General features: G+C 28.4%; 1 protein-coding gene across 1 annotated transcript in view; it reads left to right on the forward strand.

Annotated features, from left to right (window-relative positions):
• LOC136977628 (RNA-binding protein lark-like) overlaps nucleotides 1-19,341 on the forward strand; it is a 115,437-nt gene extending 96,096 nt beyond the window's left edge. The window contains exons 10-11 of the mRNA XM_067273180.1: nucleotides 9,689-9,769; nucleotides 17,073-19,341. Of these exons, the coding sequence (XP_067129281.1) occupies nucleotides 9,689-9,769; nucleotides 17,073-17,103 (112 nt within the window). The 3' untranslated portion in view covers nucleotides 17,104-19,341. The remainder of the gene's footprint in view (nucleotides 1-9,688; nucleotides 9,770-17,072) is intronic.
• The last annotated feature ends 200 nt before the right edge of the window (nucleotides 19,342-19,541 follow it).

The following is a 19,541-nucleotide window of genomic DNA, read 5'->3' on the forward strand; positions in this document are numbered from 1 at the left end:
CTCATAGAATTTGAGTTTTTAGTTAAATGGAAATATATATATATTAATTTAAAATTACAAGCAATAGAGTTGTTTGAAATTGTAATATTAATGAAACTTATTCAAAGATACTTACTGTAATTTACATATTTAAATTCCAATTTTTTGGTTAGATAATTCCAGTTTTTTCGTTAGATAATTTAACAAATTACTCAATAGAAATTTTTTAAACATATGAAATTCATAAAGCTATAATATTATGAATTATTTTTGAAAGAAAACACCGGCAAATCTTTTAACTTTAAAAATTTCAAAATATCAACGCCAAAATTTGTCGAGATAACAAAGGATGGGTGGATGGGAAAGCAGACAAAGGTACAAATATCAGTTTCACTGTTTTAATATGTATGAAACCATATAAACAGTGAAACTGATATTTGTAACAGATAAAATTCTTTTCTGTGGATAAATATCAATATACAGGAAAGACTTGTTAATCATATATAAATTATATCAGATTGTAAAAAAGTTGGTAAAAAGCAACTGTTAAACAAAACCATTGATATTTTAGAGATCGTTTTTTACTTACTGCTGGCTGATATGATTCAATGAATTCAACACTTGTATTTTACAATTAACATTAATTAGATTATTTTCCAGTTGATTAAGCCTGGCATGTAAGATAAAATTAGTACTGTTCAGAAAATTAGGACAAACCTATTAAGTTTGATGGTTTGAATCTAGTTTATGAAAATTCCTTCTTCCATTCTTGATGGTTTGGTCTTGTAATTTATTAAAATGATGATTTTGTTTCATTAATAATGGATGTATGATTTTTCAGTTTTATTTCTTGTTTATTATTGTTTACATTAGGTTAACAGTAATTATTATTAAAAGTTATATATATATATATATATATATATTAACTGTGATTTATTAGATTTTTTTATAACTAGCTAAAAGATTTGTTAAGTGGTTTTTTTTATTTAAAATTTGGCATTTTAATTTACAAACTGTGTAAAAAATTTTTGCTTTTAAGATTTTTTTAAAATTAAAAGATATATTTATTCATGAAGGTTAGATGGTTTATTTATTATTAGATAAGGTTTGTAATGTTACAGCAAAGTAATAATAATTAAATTTACAGCTTTCATCAAATGTGTTCTCATAACGGAACTAATTTTTTTGAATTGCTATGCATCTTGACTACATGGAAAGTGTTCACAAAAACTTAAGTTGATTTTTACTGTTAAGGTTTTAAAAATTGTATTATGAAATTTACAGATGTATAAAAATAGGAGTTTAATATTGGAAATTTTCATTAATATAAAAAATGTAGGAATACATGTAATAGAAATCATAAGTAACAACGGTTGAATTTAAATTATTTTTAATATAAAGAAATAATTTTTTGATCAAATAATAGGTTACCAAGAAAGGATTGAATTTTTGGAATGGTTAAAGTTATAAGAATTTGGAACTTCATACTTTGAGTTAAAGTGCTTTTATATATCTTCTAGTTATGTTGCTTTGCTGGTAAGAACAAATTATTTTGACTTATTCTCTTTTTCCCCACTTCAGAATGTGTAGAATTTTGAAAAAATGGGACTTAAATAACTAAAATATTTTAATATTAGCAAATGAAAAATCTGAGTTTGCTGGTTTTAATTTACCATAAGTGCAGAAAATTGCTTGCTTGCTGCTTTTACTTGATGTTTAATATTAATATCATTTAGTTACACATTTTTAGCTTGATACGTGTATTCACGCGATATCTTAAAATTGGTAATGCCAGAAAAATTAAATAAATTTTAGTGTTTTTCGGGTTAAAATCTTATATACGGTTATAGCCAATAATCAATATATAATTTTGAGTAGCATCTCTCGTGTTCGTGTTATTAAAACGGTAATTTAAGTTTTATATTCATTCGGATTAATTATATATTTTTAACGGTAAGATCAACGCTAACATCGGATATTTAAAAATTAATTGTTTTGAATTTTTTTAAACGGACTTAGTTACTTCGGGTGTTCGGTATATTGTGTGTGAATCGGTGAAAATAAATTGGTGGGATGATATTATCGTGACTAAAATCTTTTGAGCATTTTGGCCTGTTTTGTTGCAACTTTATATTGATAAATTTGGAATTATTACTGTTAGAACTTCTATTAGCAGCAGCTCATATCTTTGAATGCATCTGCAATTGAAGAAAAATGACAAAGAAAGCAACAAAAAAATACTTGTTTAAAATTGTGGAAGATTGTGAAAAACTGATGATTTCAACTCAGCTTGAAGACAATTACAGCTGCATGGCATGAATGAAAGGTTTGTTACTTGATGAATTATGATATTACTTTAATACAAACTTTAAAATAAGATTATTATATTTAATAAAATTTCAAAATGATGGATTGAGCTGAAAAGTATTGAAGATATGAAATTAGTTATGAAGAATAATGATCTAGACATCGCAATTTCATTTGAAGATCAACAATAAAACTAAGTGAAGAAATTTATTTTCTGTGATGCAGAAATACAGCATATAAGAGACTTTATCAATGCAGAATATAATGATAAGGAGTTTAATGTTTTCTTCAAAATTTTAGGTGTAATTGATTTGCGCGTTAAACTGACAGATTGTTTAGTTTCATGATTGCAGCGCATGTTTACGTTAATTTCGTGTTTGTCGGAAGCCTTTTGTTAATGCACACATATTTAATTTTGTGTTTACAAGATGTTGCATTTTCGGGTTTATGTAAAATGTTCTTATTAAAATTTCGCGTAGTAGGTATTTTTGTTAATTACGTGTTTGTAGGATGTTTTATCTCGGTCACGAGTTAGTGTTTATGATAAATTACATGCCTTCGGGATGGTTTTTTTAATTGCGCGTCAACAGAATGCTTATATCGTGTTTAAGCAAAACTTTGAATTCCGGTTTGTTGAAGTTCAGAATATTCCATTTTGCCGTGCTAAAATGCTGAATGATCAGTTAGGTATTTTGACTTCTTGGCCTACTTTATTTTACTTGCGCGAATCGGCATACTTATAATCGTGAATGATCTTTTGTTCGCGAATCATCTTATTCAAATTGCGTAATTAGTTTTATTTAAGTTTAATTCTATTTTGTCGGTTGAAAAAAATTATTTATGTAATAAAATAAAAAAAGGCTTAAAAATGGAAAATGGGCAGTATAGTAACATCAACAAAATGATTTCCAGTTCTGGTGACGTGAATTTTCGGATTGTTTTATGTAGCATAACAGAAAACGTTGTATTTCATATTTCAGCGATACTATGCAATTACGCAGTACTTTGATTGCACAGATTCTCTTGCATTTTTTTTCCATTTTGTGATGGGCAGCATATAATTTGGAATACCCATGAATATAGTGTTAGTCGTGTTGCTAATGACCTTAAAGATTTGGCGGCAGGTTTAAGTAATTTAGAAATTTATATTTCTGCATAGATACTGTATTTAGTTCTGAAACAAAAATATATGAAAAAAAGCATTTCAAATATAATAAATTTATGCATAATATACATATTTAATACAGAGCAAATTTCAGAGTAACTGAGAAATTTGTAAATTGAAATTTTTCCATGAGACCATTTCATATATATATTTATATATGTAAATTTTTTTGTACGTTTAAATAAAATGATCTCACTTTGCATTTGCTATAAACTCGTCATGATGATGATGTGTTAAAGAAATACATTGTTAAGTGTTAATAGGAATTTTTTAAAAATTACTTAAAATAAGGCATACAAAAGAAAATCAAAAATTTGAAGGGAAGGGATAGAAAAAAAAAAAATTGGTTATAAAATTTATAATTAATATATTTAGTATTTATACATTTTAATTTTTTAATAAATATATATATATATGTAAAATAATATAGTATTTATAATACTATCTTTTGAAGTTTTTATTAATTTCATTAAGCTTTTTATAATATATAAAATTTATTTACACTTAATATACTTGTAAATAAGTTTTATTTTATAGATTAAATGAAATTTGTTCAATTCAAAAGATGAAAAATTTTCATTTATATATATGAGATAAAACGTTTGTCTATAAACTAGAATCATTGCTTTTGTACTTATTTGAAATTGATAGATATGTTATAAATAATTACATCATTTTAATAACTTAGAATGAATATATCTGATCTTGTCATTTTTGAAATATGATTTTTCTGAACATGACTTTTGGATATTGCTGAGATACTGCTTAATTTATTGCAAACAACTGTAAAAAATAATTCATTTATGAAAATAACAGATGTTATATAAAACAATTATTTTTTAAAAATTAAGTAGTCAAACTTTTAGTAATTTTAATAATACATTTACATAAAATAAAGTTTTCCAGATGGGATGATTTTGTAGCCAGCAATGAAGCATATAATTAATTTCCAAATTGCTAAATCTGTTTTGGTGATAAGTTAGGTATCAGTTTTGTTTTATTTTTATGAAAGTTAGATAAATATATATATATATATAGATATTCAAAAATAGAAAGATATAATGTTATATATATATTAGGACATTATATATTTCTGTTTTTGAAATTTTGAAAGCAAAACTCTTAAGTTCCATTCCAGATGTAATTCTATAGATGGCTTACTTTAAATTTTAAAACTATATTGTTTAGCAAAACTCTTTTTGAAACGTTGAAATTTTAAAATTTTATGTGTTTTGTTAAATAAGTAAAATGAAGTGGAGCTCACACTGACTTCTTAAATATACCATATGTTAACTTGTAAAAACAGCTGTTTTTTTTAAATATTAAACATTTTAAATTGCATTTAAACAGACAAAACATCTCAGATTTAATAAATTTCTTGATTTTTGATAGTCTCAGAAATAGTTACTTGTAGAATTAGAATAGTTACTGGTAGTTATATAGAGAATTACACCATTATGAATCAGTGTCAATGGCTAATATAAGAAAGTTTCATTGAATGTTCTTGATATATAAATAAATTATTGCATTTGATTTATGCATGATTGTTAATGGTTGTTACAGAGGAGTCTGTGTTTTGTAGAGTTATAAACATTCTTAATTATTCTTTAAATATATATTGATGTTACATTTTAATTTTTTTAACATAGCCAAATTTCAGGTTCAATTTTTTGTTTTCCTTAAACAATGTTAAAACAATGAACAAATTAATCATAAATGTAGTAGTAATTGATAGTTGTTAGACTTTTTGATTTCAATTAGGAGGATAGAAAGATTTATACATTTATTTTCAAATATAGGATATGTGATATACATAAACAATTAAACCAATCTGATTTATTATTATTAAACCAAATATTTAATGTTTGGGCTGCTAATTTACTTACCCGTATAAGATAAAACTCCAATTTTTTGCAAAATTGAGACCTTGGACCATCTAATTATGAGGAATATTTGGGCAATTGGATTTTTGCTTAAAATAGTCATTTTTCCCCCTATTCAAACGCCATTACGTATATATGTACATAATTGTGGAAATGTACCTACAAATGAATATAGTTTATTTTCTACCTTTAGAAAAAAAAACATTTTTTATGCATATACAGTACATAATATATATGCTTATTTATTTTTCAACAAAGTTGGAGGACAATCTGGATAATTGGAGTTTTACTGTAATTTGACCAATGGCAGATGGTTTGTCTGCCATGCTGCATTAATATTAATGAGATAGCAGTTTAACCCACACTATTTTTATCAAATTATATAAATTAAGTAAATTAAATCATAGTTTAATAGATCCAGCAATTAGATGTTTGGTCCAGAATATGAAAGCAGTATCTGTATGTATAATGTATATTAACAGAATCAGCTTTTCTCTTAAGTCTTGTTCTTAAAAATGGCTTCAGAACGAAATTGATTCTAATCTTTATAATCATATAAGCTATAAACTAGTTTATATACATTTTTATAAAGTTTAAAATGCAGACTTTGTATGTATATAAAATTTATTGTTTAAATTACAGAAAATTATAATTGAACAAGTTTCGTTTTAATAAAATGCACAATGAGCTATTGAATAGAAATTTAATAATTCTTTCAACATTTTTAATACAATTTTAAAAATCTCTTAAAATATATTTTATTAAATAAATAAATAATTTTGAGATTAAATATTTTCTGGTAAAAAGAAATTTAGAAGGGACAACAATATTAATGGCTCATTGTTTCACTGTTGTTTGCAGGTCTTTAAAGTATTATTTATAATAATAAATTTATTTAAGAATTTATTGGTTTAATGACAAAATTAAATTATTGATTTTTATGTATAGGTTGTTTAACATGTTCGTAGGGTCTATATCTAATAATATATATTTTTTACCTAGCAGCTATTGTTTTATTTTGAATTGAAACTTCACTATATAAAAAAACAATTCACAAAATACCGTAATTATAAGAAAACAGTGAGTTTGTAATAATAAGAATTGTGACTTGCCTATAGTTATTATTAAAGTTGCATATTTTAACAAAATAACGTATTTCAAATAATAATGTTTTCTTTGTACATGGTGATGGTTTCTTTGTTTAATGTCAAATGCATTGTGTATGGAATATAAAAATTATATTATTGCTACTATAAAACAGTCAGTTTTTTGTTTGTGTATTAATAGGTCTCATAGGAATGTCATAAATTTTCAAAAAAAATGCTAAGTTTTGTATACTTTTAATATTTTTGTATACTTTTTTAAATATAAAAATATTAATCTTAAACAGCAATTTATTTATGCATATAAAGGCATCTTTGCAATGCTGATTGATTGCTATACGACCAAAACTTGAATGTGTCACTTGCTCAAAGTTTGAGAACACCTGTTTAATATGATTCATTTTATCTCTCTTATAAATTTATTTATTTGTATATTATTACATACAATGTATGTATTAAAAGTCTAAGAAAAAGAACAACCAAATATTTGCTTTTTATGAAACTGTATACAAAATACTTTAAAAATTATTGCAAAATATTTGTTAAAGTGAGGTGGTGATAACAGTTGAAGTGAGAATTCCTAGAATAAAAGTAAGATGAATGTTATTCATATACTGAAGTGACATTTTCTCTAGGTATTCATTATTGATAGTAATTATTGGAAAAGATTGGATAGAAAATAGAGAAAAGAATAGTCATTAAAATAAATGGTATATTATGCTTCAAGAAATCCAAAAAAAAAATGTGCATGCTAAAACAGAAGGGCAGTAGTTATAAAATATTGACCTTGAAACAGATCTTGTTGTTTGAGTGCAATAAATTGAAGTAACAATCTTATATAAAGTTTATAGAAAGAAATCATTAAGAATGACAATTTATTTCTAAATCTATGAAATACATGAATTGCAATGTTGTTAATATCATGTGTGTGTTGTTATGTTGCATAAATAATTTATGTAGTTTAATATATTGATAGTGAGAAATTGCAAAAATATATTTTTTTAAAGTAGCATAAACATGTCCAGCTTATTTTCTGTTGAAAAATCATATTTTTAGTTTATTATACACAATGTTTTACAATGGGTAACAGAGAATAAAAATATTACATCAAATTAAATTATTTAAAAAAAATTTGTATTCAAATGTATTTATCAGATTATATTGTGTTAAATTTTATTAGTTTACAGAATTACCAGAATAGAAAACAAAATAAAATGAGCAAATATTTATTGTGACATTGTCACAATGCCAGGCTGCAAGTTTTAATCATATATTTAATTTATAATGTATGCTCTTCATCTCAAATTAGTGTCTTGCCCCTGTACATCATACTTTTCTTTTAACAATAGTCATGCTGGTCATCTATCTAACACAGTGGTTCCCAACCAGTGGTTCGCAAGAGCTAAAATATAGTCTGTAAAAGATTTAAAACTTTTATTCATTTTAAATTATTATTTTCACATTGATACAAACTGAATTTAATTTTTACTAAAAATGTTGTTTTCTATTATAATAGTACTGTTAAAGCATGTTACTCTTGAGTTTAACAATTACTTATGTTAACGGTTTTGATTAAAGTTTTTTCTTTTTAAAACCTTGTGGTCCCTGCCTGCTAACAATGAAATCAAAGTGGTCCCTGGTCAAAAAAAGGTTGGGAACCGCTGATCTAACACTTTTTATGGGAAAATTTTTTAATCGAAATAACATGACTTCCAGTTTGTATCAGAAGTTCATATTTAGTTAATCAAGGCCTCCTGCTTCTAAGGTTTCCCTATCTGGTCTCATCTTTCATCTAACTCCATTTTTGAAATTAAGGAAAGATGGACAGATGGACAACAGTGGGAATTTATAGGTCTACAATTTTTTCAAATTGCAGCCCAATAAACAGATTATTTACCTAATGATGATAAGTTTCTCATAAGAGAAGGGACAAAAGTTGAATTTAAAAAGATTAAGTTTAAAAAGTAATAGCTGAATTATTTTTTGTTTTGAAGTTTCAATTGGAATATTATAATAATAAATGTTTAAAATATTATAGTATAATAGATATAGACTCCAGAAACTTATTTTGCATGTATACCATATATAAATGTGTGCACTAGTTAGTTCAGAAGATTGTTATTTATATGCTTGTGATTGATGGATAAGACTATTTTTTGTAAGAAAAGTAATATTTTTGACACAATTTTCAGAATTTCACTTGTTAAATATTAAATCTATTGTGAAAAAATTAGAAGAAAACTTGTATGATTAAAGTATGCTTGTAGGTAGAAAATATAATTCATATTTTAAAAAAAATCTTGGAAGTAATTTAAAAAAAAAGCTACTTGAAATAATGCATTAATATCTGAGAAACATTCTAAAATAAACCATAAGTCATTGTGGATTGATAATTTGTTAATGTGGATATTAAAATTTGCAAATTACAATTTTTCATTGGCATTTATAACATACTGATGGAAGATTTTTTCTACCCAGTAGTAAATAACTATAAGATGAGTCTACTACAATTTACATGAGCATATATTTTGAATTTAAAATTTAAAGCTCTCTTATTTATCTGACTCATTATCTAATATTCCTTGGGTGTTAATTTGTATTTCAGATGATTTTTTATTTTATATTAATATGAAAACATTTCTTATAAATTGATGTAATATGTTATGTTTTATATTAATTGTGCAGTTTTATTATTTCAATTTCTGTATTTATTTGTGAGTGAATAATTATTTTACAGCTCTCAAAATAATTGATATAATTAGTTAAAAATACAAAAATATTAATAATTGCATAGAAAATATTTCTCCTATTACAAACATAAACTTATCCATCAAATGTTAAGCATGTATCAGTAGTAATCTTCTGGACTTTAACTTTTTTCCTATGATGTATTACTTTTTATGCATCCTGCATATTACCATAAACAGAAAAAAATTATAAATGCAAATTAAATGTTTAAAATAATTTTTGTTTTTATGAAAATTTTTGAACTAACTAAAAGTTAAAAATTTGGAATATTGTATAATTTTCTAACAAATACTATATTTTACTATTTTTTTAATTTGCATTTTTTTAAACTGTTTCTTATGCAAAATTTTTAAAGATTAATTGCTTTAATTATTTTTTAAAGAAAATTAACTTATTAGAAAGTTTTAAGTTTTTTAAAAAATTATTTTGACATAAATCTTTATATTGTTAGTAAGTTTTTCCTTTAATACGTTTGTTATCTAATACATTTTTCTCTCTTTTAGAATTTATCCATACCATCAGAGTATGGAATTGGAACAAATTCCAGATGAGACAAGTATAACTGTTAGTACTGAAAGGCAGGGGTAAGATTTTTAAACTGAAGTTTTTGTATTTTTATATTATAATAATAATAATAATAATAATAATACATTTTTTTAAAAATAATAACATACCACTAAAATAAATTTATAAAACAAACAAAAAAAGAAATTTTTCCTTAATATGACAAGATTTCTATTTCCATTTTCGATTTATGTATTTCATATTTACTTGTTGAGTAACCTGACTTCACTGAAGTTAATGATATATTTAATGTCTAAATTGCTTAGTCTGTTGGACTAGATTGTTCCTCGTTAGCTTTATATAGGATATAAAATGTTTGTTCTTTATTCTTTGTTTTTTGGTTGATCTTCTCCAAAAATTATTCTCGTTTAAATCAGAATCTGAGGAAAATATAGACTTACAAAACCTAGACTCCTTGCTCCTCCCCCTTGTTAAATCCTGTCGTGTATATGGTCAGGCAGTGCTGAGTTTAGATGCACTCAAAAGTAAAGATGTCATTCTTTATTATACTCTGGTAGCAAGGGCGTCTCCAGGGGGGCAGAGGGACAGCTGCCCTCCCCTAGAAATTTGAAAAAATTATTTAAATGCTAAGTTTTAATTAAAATAATCTTCTTAGGCTTCTTGTAAGTTAAAAAAAAATGTTTTAATTAAGATATTTCTTTTCTGGTACATAGTAAATGATTAAAACTTTATGAATCGTTTTTATTTTACCTACATACAATTCATATCCTCTATCAATTTACATCATCTTGCCCCCCCTGGCCCATTGGCTGGTGTCGTCTTTGTCTGGTAGTGTCTTAATTCTCTACATGTTAATTACACATCAACACCTGTGATATAACGATACGATAGATGTCATGTTATACCAAAACCTGGGAGAAAGGATCTGAAATAATCTTGGATCAGGAAGCTGTAATTAGTTGAGGAGTGTCGGGGTGGAATTGTGTAAACACGATTCTCGCCCTTCCCTTTTTGCGCTGATAACGATCATCGTTCCAAGAAGACGGTGGAGGGAGGGACTGACCACATGTGAACAGGAAAACACTGGGTGGTCATCCGACACGTGGCCGACATGTGTGTACGAAAAGGTCGAGGCGGGAAGAGGGAAGTGGACGCTGGGGTGTGGGAAAAAAGAGAGAGGGACGCAGGTGGTGAAGTGAGTTCATCTGGTTACGTGATTCGGGACAGTTTGTCTCGTTACGGGATTCGAGAAGTTTGCCCACGTTACGCCATCCGGACGGTTGGCGAGAGAAGTTTCTAAGATCGTTTGGACCCAAGTGGAGCCTTCAAGCAATGGAATATTCGCAAGGTGTCTTCCCGACGGACCTGCAACGGTGTTTCCCAACAGGACACACAGAACTTCATCGGATGTTATTGGTGCACCAGGTCGGTCGCCAATAGTGAACACATTGGACGTTTTTGTGAACTTTACTAGGAGACATTAATCCAAGATTCCACCAGATTCACCAGTTCCATTAACCCTAATAGCTAAAACCTCCAGTAAGGCATGGAGAGACTGGTACCAACAGTTTGAATGGTACACAACACTTACAGAACTAGAAAGGAAGCCTGCGAGAGTATGAATTGCTGTGTTCATGTTTGCAATTGGCCCAGAAGCAGTAAGCATTTTCAATACTTTCTCAGAAGAACAAAATAATAATTTGGAAAAGTTAGTAGAAGCATTTACGGATTATTTTATGCCCAAAGTAAACATCACATATGAAAGGTTTGTGTTTAACAAAACCATTCAACAGGAAAACAAACAAGTTTGTTGATTTTCCTATCAGAAAATTGTCAAAGTTTTTGAAACACAAATGAATAAAATTGAAAATTATTAAACTTTTTTAAAACAGTATTGTTGAACAAGAGCAAAACTTTCAAATTTAGTACCTTGTACGATAGTCTTGTGTTACAGTTAACGGAAATCTTAGCCAGGCACAATTCAGGGTGGTTGACACTCGAGAGTCTGTACCCCAAGGTTCAAATCTATTCTGGGGTATACGTTCATTTTTCTTGCTTCGCACTCTCCAATGTCCTAGCAACAAGTGACCATGTAACAAAGTGTGTGAACCTGCAGTTCCTCTCGTACCGTGCAGGATTACTATCACAACGACTTCCTTTGCCGTGTCTAGGGGTCTTCTGCCTTAGGGGCATTTAGTCATAATCCCACGAACAATAGCTTCACACCACTGGCCACTCGAACAAGCACATTAACATTTCTTTCAGCTGTAATTATAATTGCCTTATACAGTAGAGCGTCGGTAAGTGGAATGGCCGGAAAGTGGAACAATTTTCAGTCGGACTGTGTCGTGCTGAATCGAATGTTTTTGATACTAAATTTACTTCTAAAGTATAATTTTCATGTTTTTTATATTCTTTAATATATTTATTTTGTACAAAATGCAGAAATAATTTTTAACGATACGATAGCCTCGATGATTATTATAAAAATTTTCGTTAGGCTTAAAATCGACAAAAATTCAACACGAAGTGACACGCAACGGAGAAAAATTCAACAGGAAGCGATACGCAACGGAGAAAAATTTGAACATCGGACGGGTTAATGTATTTTTTCGTACAAAGTCGGAAACTGGAACAAATCATTAACTGGAAGGACCCCAGTCCCCAATTGGTTCCACTTATCGACGCTCTACTGTAGTTCTTATTTCTAATGTTATCTATAATTGTCAAGGTGTAACAGACCAAGTGTCTGTTACACCTTGTCACACCTTGTCACAGACAGAATAGTAGTTGGTATCTTTAGTGATAGAAAAGCTTCTTGCTGAGGAATATTTAATTCTGGAGAAAGCTGTTAAAATATGAGAGCAAGTGAGCAAGTTTGTAGTCAGTTGACCACTATGAAGAGCAAATCACTGAAAGTTGAAGCTGTAAACATAAGCAGGAACCTAAAAATGTGCAAATGCTAAATACAAAGAATGCATATGATTATAAATCTGTATGTTTGAAGTATGGAACTATATACGTGGTCAGGTTCATGTATTGCTTATAATAAAGAATACCACATATGCCATAAATTGGGACATTTTGCAAAGCTTTATAAATTGTCTAAATGTATTGCAGCAGTAGATGGACTGCTAGCACAAGCCTCCATAGAGCAAATAGAACAGCATAGCATAATTGTAAGTAGTGTCATAAATACAGATAATTTTGTGGACTGGTATGAGGAAGTTGAATTCTCTAACATACCTAAAGTCAATCTGAAACTGAATAACAGGTGCATAGTGTAATGTTTTGACATTTTAGGAAGCTAAGAAAGTCAGTCTGAAAATAGGGCTATGAAATGTGAAAACCATTATGTTCTTTTCAAACCACACAATGCCTGTGAAAGGTGAATGTATTGTTGATATGCATATTAAATGTAAAAAGTTAGTGATGAAATTCATTGTGGTTGAGGAAAAAGTTCAAACTTAGGAAAGGAGACCTGTGTTCAGATGGGACTAATTAAAAGAATTCAGAGTACTGCTGCTTCATAACAATGGTTAGACAGGAGGTCCAAATGAAGAATTTGGATGCTTAAGAAATTTCAAGTATGAAATTGACTTGATTTACAATTCCAAGCTCAAAATCTTTCCTGCTAGAAGAGTACCTCATCTGATTAAGGGTCGGGTAAAGCAAGAATTAGACTTCATGGTACATATGCATTGAGCTTATGACAGCCTACATCTGCTGTTTCACCTATGGTGATAGTTTGTAAGGAAGGAAAATTACCAGTATGCATTAATCCTAAAAGGTTTATCAAAAATATAAAAAGAAACCATTAACCCTTAAGTATGTTGGAAAAAATAATGGCATATAAGGGTTCTAAATGATTTACTGTTTTGGACTTAAGAAAGGATTCTAGCAAATTCCTGTAATGAAGAAAACAAACAGTTATTTCACCATGGCTACTGTTTGGGGATGATATTCATATCTATGGATCCTAATAGGTATTTTTTCATCTCCAAAATGTTTCAGCAGATCATGGAACATCTACTGGAAGAGGTGCAAAAAGTAGAATGTGCCATGGATGACGTGGAACACTGTGCATTCATTCATGCAGCTACCAAACAGGAATTAGAAGACACAACAGCTAAGGTTATGAAGATTCTCTGTGATGCAGGATTAATACTCAACAAAAACAAAGATGTGTTTTCAAGAAAGGAAGTCTTGGACATGGAGTTACAGATACAGGACTGAAAGCAGGCCCAGAGAAAATAAAGGCAGTCAGTCATCTGAAGCTGCCACGTCCCGTTGCTTTAGTGTTTTCGTAGAATGCTCACTTACTTAAGCCAAATTTATTCCAAACTTTTCAGAAATTATTCATCCACTTAGAGAAATATGCAAAAAAGGTATTGCCTGGGTTTGGGAGCTCTGCTTGAGTCAGCAATGAATCAGCTGAAAGAAATGTAGATATAATAAAGAAAATTTGTTTTTTCTGAACTAATTCTCATTTTTGTGTCAAATCTAAACACCAGTGTAAAGTCCTAATAATGAGTAATGTTCATGTAGACAATTATAGATAACATTAGAAATAAGGACTGTAAGGTAATTATAATTACAGCCGGAAGAAATGTTAATGAGTTTGTTGACCTTAGCATATTTTGATGTTAATGCTCCAATTTAAATTATCAGTAGATGTAAGCAAGCATGTCGTTGGTGCTGTCTTGATGCAAAGGATCGATCTGTTGCGTGTGCAGCTAAAGTGCTTGACAAAACACAGCAGAATACTCATAGATCAAAAAAGAAGCATTTGCTATTAAATTTGGTTGTGTAAAGTTTCACTATTATTTCTGGGGATCCAAATGTTTAACTATTCAGACTGATTATAAGCCTCTTATATCAATTTCAAAAAGCCACTGCACTGCATTTCACTAAGATTGCAGAGAATAATTGATATTATGCCATATAGACCAAGGATGGAGTGTAAAAAGGGAACAGAAATCACATTGCAGATAGCTTGAGTTGAGACTGTAATTTCAGCAACATTGATAAGATGCCAGAAAGCCAAATCAAAGTGCATCTAGTTCTTCCATTAAGGAAGTCTAAAACAGATAGCAATGACAAAGTCAAAAGAGCTTTCTCTATTAAAGAAAATAATATGGGATGGATGGCCTGAAAACATTTGTGATGTCACAGAGTTTTTAAAAAAGTACTGGTCCTTCTATGACATATTTGACGTTACAAAGACATTCTCTTTAGAGGTGATCGTGTAGTTATCCCTCCTAGTCTAAGACATATACATGCTGGATATTTAGATATTCAGCACTCTTTGTAGAGCTAGAGAAAGTGTGTACTGATATGGTAATAATAATAATAATAATAATAATAATTTTGTTAGAAAGTGTGCAGTTTGTCAACAATATCAAAGAGATCAGCTGGAACCGATTATGGTTCACCAGATACAAGAACGACCATAGCAAATAATGGGTACAGATATATAACACTGCCAAGGAAAGAATTACCTAGTGATTGCAGATAGTTGTTCAAGATACTACGATTTTTATCAAATGGAAAATGTACCTTCAGAATCTGTGATAACAGCTCTTAAAATGATTTTCAACAAATGGAGTATCAGAGACACTGCTGTGACAAGAGTACTCAGTTACTATCAAGGAAATGCAGAATTTTGCAGATCAATGGAATTTTACAATTCATACATTGAGTCCTTACCACAAAAGGTTGAGTGGTTTAGTTGAATGCTACGTCCAAGAAGCAAAAAAGTAAATCACTAAATGCAGAATTGATGGAACCAATATTTATTAGTTATATTGAATTATCATAATACTCTCAGAAGTAATTTAGAATCTCCATCTCAGCATTTGATGGAAAGACAAACAAGAAGAGTTCAGCCAACTCATGCAAACTCACTAAAGCCTAAAATACTGCAAAGTACAGCAGTGAAACTTAGGTGCAGAAGAGAAATAAAGTAAGTTGTAGAGACCAAGGTACCAAGCCAAAGAGTCCCATATCTGCAGCTCAAAATGTGTTGTATCATAAAAATCATAGAAATTGGGCTCCATTGAAAATAATTGCACCTGCATCTGGCCCTTGTTCATTTATACTTAGAATGCTGGACAGTGCCAACTACAGAAGAAATTTGTGGTTTATTCGTCCCAGCAACTTATCTGAAATTGCTGCAGGAACAGTCATATCTGAAATGGAGAGAAGACTGTCAGAGAAAACCAAAGATGTGGATTCTGATGGGTGTGTTAGTTACAAATCTGATTGGTCATCAGAGAGTGGTAACATGGATTATGCTCTGATGGTGAAATTGCTAAAGAAAGCATTCAAACCTGTAATGTCTGTTGAGAGTCCAAATTATGACCCATCATGGATGATAGATTAACAAGAGACCTAAAAGACTAGATCTCTTAAGTTTACTGTTGTTGTTGTTGTTGTTAGTAAAAAAAAAGATGATGATGTGTATGGCCAGGTTGTGCTGAGTTTAGACACACTTGAAAATAAAGATATAGTATTATTTTATATTTGCAGAGTTACATTTCCTTAAAATATTATTATTATAATAGAAGAATCTTTTTAAAGATTTTTTAAGACAATACATACAAATGTGTCTTTATTCCAATTCAGTCCTTTCAAACACACATTTGAGGAATTAACAATTTCTCGGCGGAGTCGACCTACCTTTATAGGCTGCTCATCTGACTCTAAATGTAAAACAGTTAAAATAGCCCTCTGACAGTGGCACTTCATATAAAATAAAAAAATATATGACCAGGATGAATTGGTTATTACAACTGTTGATTATTTTAACTATTTTACATTTAGAGGCAGAGGAGCAGCCTATAAAGAAAGGTTGACTCTGCTGTGAAATTGTTAATTCTTCAAATGTGCATTTGAAAGGACTGGATTGGAATAAAGAAACATTTGTATGTATTGTCTTAGAAGAATCTTTTTAAAGATTTTTTGTAATAATCCTCCTGGCCGTATATTTTTACCAAATATTATTTATTTTTATCAAATATTATTTTGTTTTATGAATGATTAAGAAAAACAATATGAATTGCTTCTCATTAAAATAAAATGTTTATTCTAGATATCTAATTTTTAGTTATTGTAAAATCAGCTTTAGGTATATTGTATAATGATTTTAATATTTCAGCAAGCTGTCAATAAATCAATTCAATTTGAAGTTGTTTATATTGTGAATGGAATTTACATTAAGATCAAATAAAATTAGATATGAAATTGAATTTTCACTTTTAAAATGATATAATTTGTATTTATGTAGGTATTTTAAATGTTTTAAATAGTTTATTTAAATCTTAACTTGGAATAATTAGAAATTGTTTTTTTTTTTTTCAGTGAAATGACTGCTGTTGTTTCTACAAATTGAAGCCGTTCATTGAACGATCCAACTGAAGAAATAAAAGTTGGATTGGAAATTCATGATTATATTACACACGTAGAATATGATAATCGCCTCACTCCATTATTTCGTGTTGTGTAAATTAAATTTGCTCCACCACATCTGTTCATTGGAAGAGCTTTTCTGACAAGATCTGGACATCCCGTCCCTCTTCACTTTACGCGTATTTATAGTAAAAAATGGCGTCACGAGTTCCTCAATTATTCGCTAGAGGTGCCAATGTACCAGCTGTCTCATGCAAAATCTGTACAGTGTTTTGTGAAAGAAAAGTCGGTTTTCTAAGTTATTGATGATAATGAAACTCATGTTTCTTGAAGTTAATGACATCGATTGATGCTTCTATTTAACAAAAGCAATTTTCAAAAATTGTGAACAGTATTATTTTAATTAATGACATTCCAGTGCTGCATGTGAATTGCGTCACAAAATGCATTTATATATCCTGCCTGAATCAAATCGAAATTAACGTAAACAATAGTGAGGCATCCAGATACTTTCTTCACTACCTTGTACATTCGAGACGTGACATCTTTTTATTAGGTGCGGATATTGATATGCCATATATACTGTATATTATTTCCTTGGCACCAATTATATTGATGTCATCCAAATCATTTTTTAAATTTCTTTCTTTTCTCTTTTGTTTTAGTCTCGTGAGTGTAGTGGAAGAGTTCCACAAAATTGGTTTTAAAAAAAATAAAGATTTACAGTAATCAGTTAACATTTCACTCTCGAATTTCAATTAATCAATTAATTTCAAAATTATAAATTTTGTATTTAAAAAGAAAAATTATTTTAATTTGAATTTTTCATAGTTGATGAAAAGTGTAATCATCAGTTTTCTTGACATTATCTTTGAAGCTACAGAATAAAGTCATTATGGAAACAATAGGTATTTTGATTTATTAGAAATACTACTATAATGTACAAAATATGTAACATGAATTTGGTATTTTTTATGATTTTGAATGTGTGTTAAATTTTTGGTTGGAACATTAATGCATATAAAAAATTGTACTATTTACTTATTTCAAAAATTGTCACTAAAGAAATGAATTTTTCATTGTTGGATTGTTTTTTTTTAAGTAATGTATGTCTCGGTAAAATTATGTATATAGTTTGATGTCTCTTGGTTTTGGAATTACCATTATGTTACATATGTCTGAAGTTATATGTGTTACAAAGATATTAATGTTTGTCTTCTGATATAATTATTTCTCTTCCATTTTATAGTTTTGTTCTTGATAGCATATTCACATGACTTGATTTTTTTTAAATCATAAGATTTAAAAAATATTAGACTCAGACTCAAATATTAGATTTTTAAAATAAATATATGGTTGCTGAAAATAACTTTTTATCAAATTCTAAATACCATGACTGTTTTCGGCATAATGAACGGATGTTTGATGATAGTTATGACAAATTTTAATATACTTTTCTTGATCATACTCTGAGAACATGATTTTGCGGCATTCCTATGCATTGACGCCACAGACTTTTTAATGATATTTAGATTCAACTTAATTTTTCGTTTTGTTTTGTTTTGTTTTTTTCATTTAAATCAATACTATTATGCTATTATTTTCTCATAAAAGAATAAACAAATTAAAAGTACAATTCCTTAAATAAGTGCTTTTTTTAAAAACTCTCTTTCTGCTTTCTGTAGGTGCAGTTAATAGCTTAACGTTTTAAAGTGCAAAAAAGTCCAGTTTTGTTAAGTGTTCCTTCTTTTTTGTTTAGTGTATCAGGATGTTTGAGAAATTAATCATATTAAAAATGTTTCGAGAAATGCAGCAAGGATTGATTATTTGTGTTTAATCAATTCTTATTGTAACAGTACGATTATCATAGTCTAACGATATAATATATATCTTAACAAAATGTGAAAACATGAATTTTTTTTTAAATGGAGAAAATGTGATGACGATTTTAATTTCCGATTTCATTCGAAAACTGTTTAGTTTTTCTTGTAAGATTCACTTCAGTATATCATTAAGATTTTTGTGCCTAAAACTTTATATTATTAATACTTCAATGTAAATTACAATGACTTGTATTAAAATTGTATACATTGATTCATAAATTTATTTAAAATTCAAAAATTTCTGGTCAAATAACTGAAAACATTTACAAAAGGAACATTTATTTGTGGATGAAAAAGTTCATGTATTTAGTATTATTAATAAAATTAGGAAAAGTTGATTACGATGGTTTTTTTAATCATTCAGTATATTCTTGTCTATATCTTAAGATAACTGCTACATATTCCTATACTTGATATATACATAGGAATCATTGTGTTGTGCTTTAATGAAAATTATATATATATATATATACATACACACACATCATTTCAACTGATCTCAATCAGATATTTACGAGGTATACTGATAAGAATAAAT

The sequence above is a fragment of the Centruroides vittatus genome, unplaced genomic scaffold (assembly GCF_030686945.1).
Source record: "Centruroides vittatus isolate TY-2023 unplaced genomic scaffold, ASM3068694v2 contig_1114, whole genome shotgun sequence".
NCBI classification, from domain to species: domain Eukaryota; kingdom Metazoa; phylum Arthropoda; class Arachnida; order Scorpiones; family Buthidae; genus Centruroides; species Centruroides vittatus.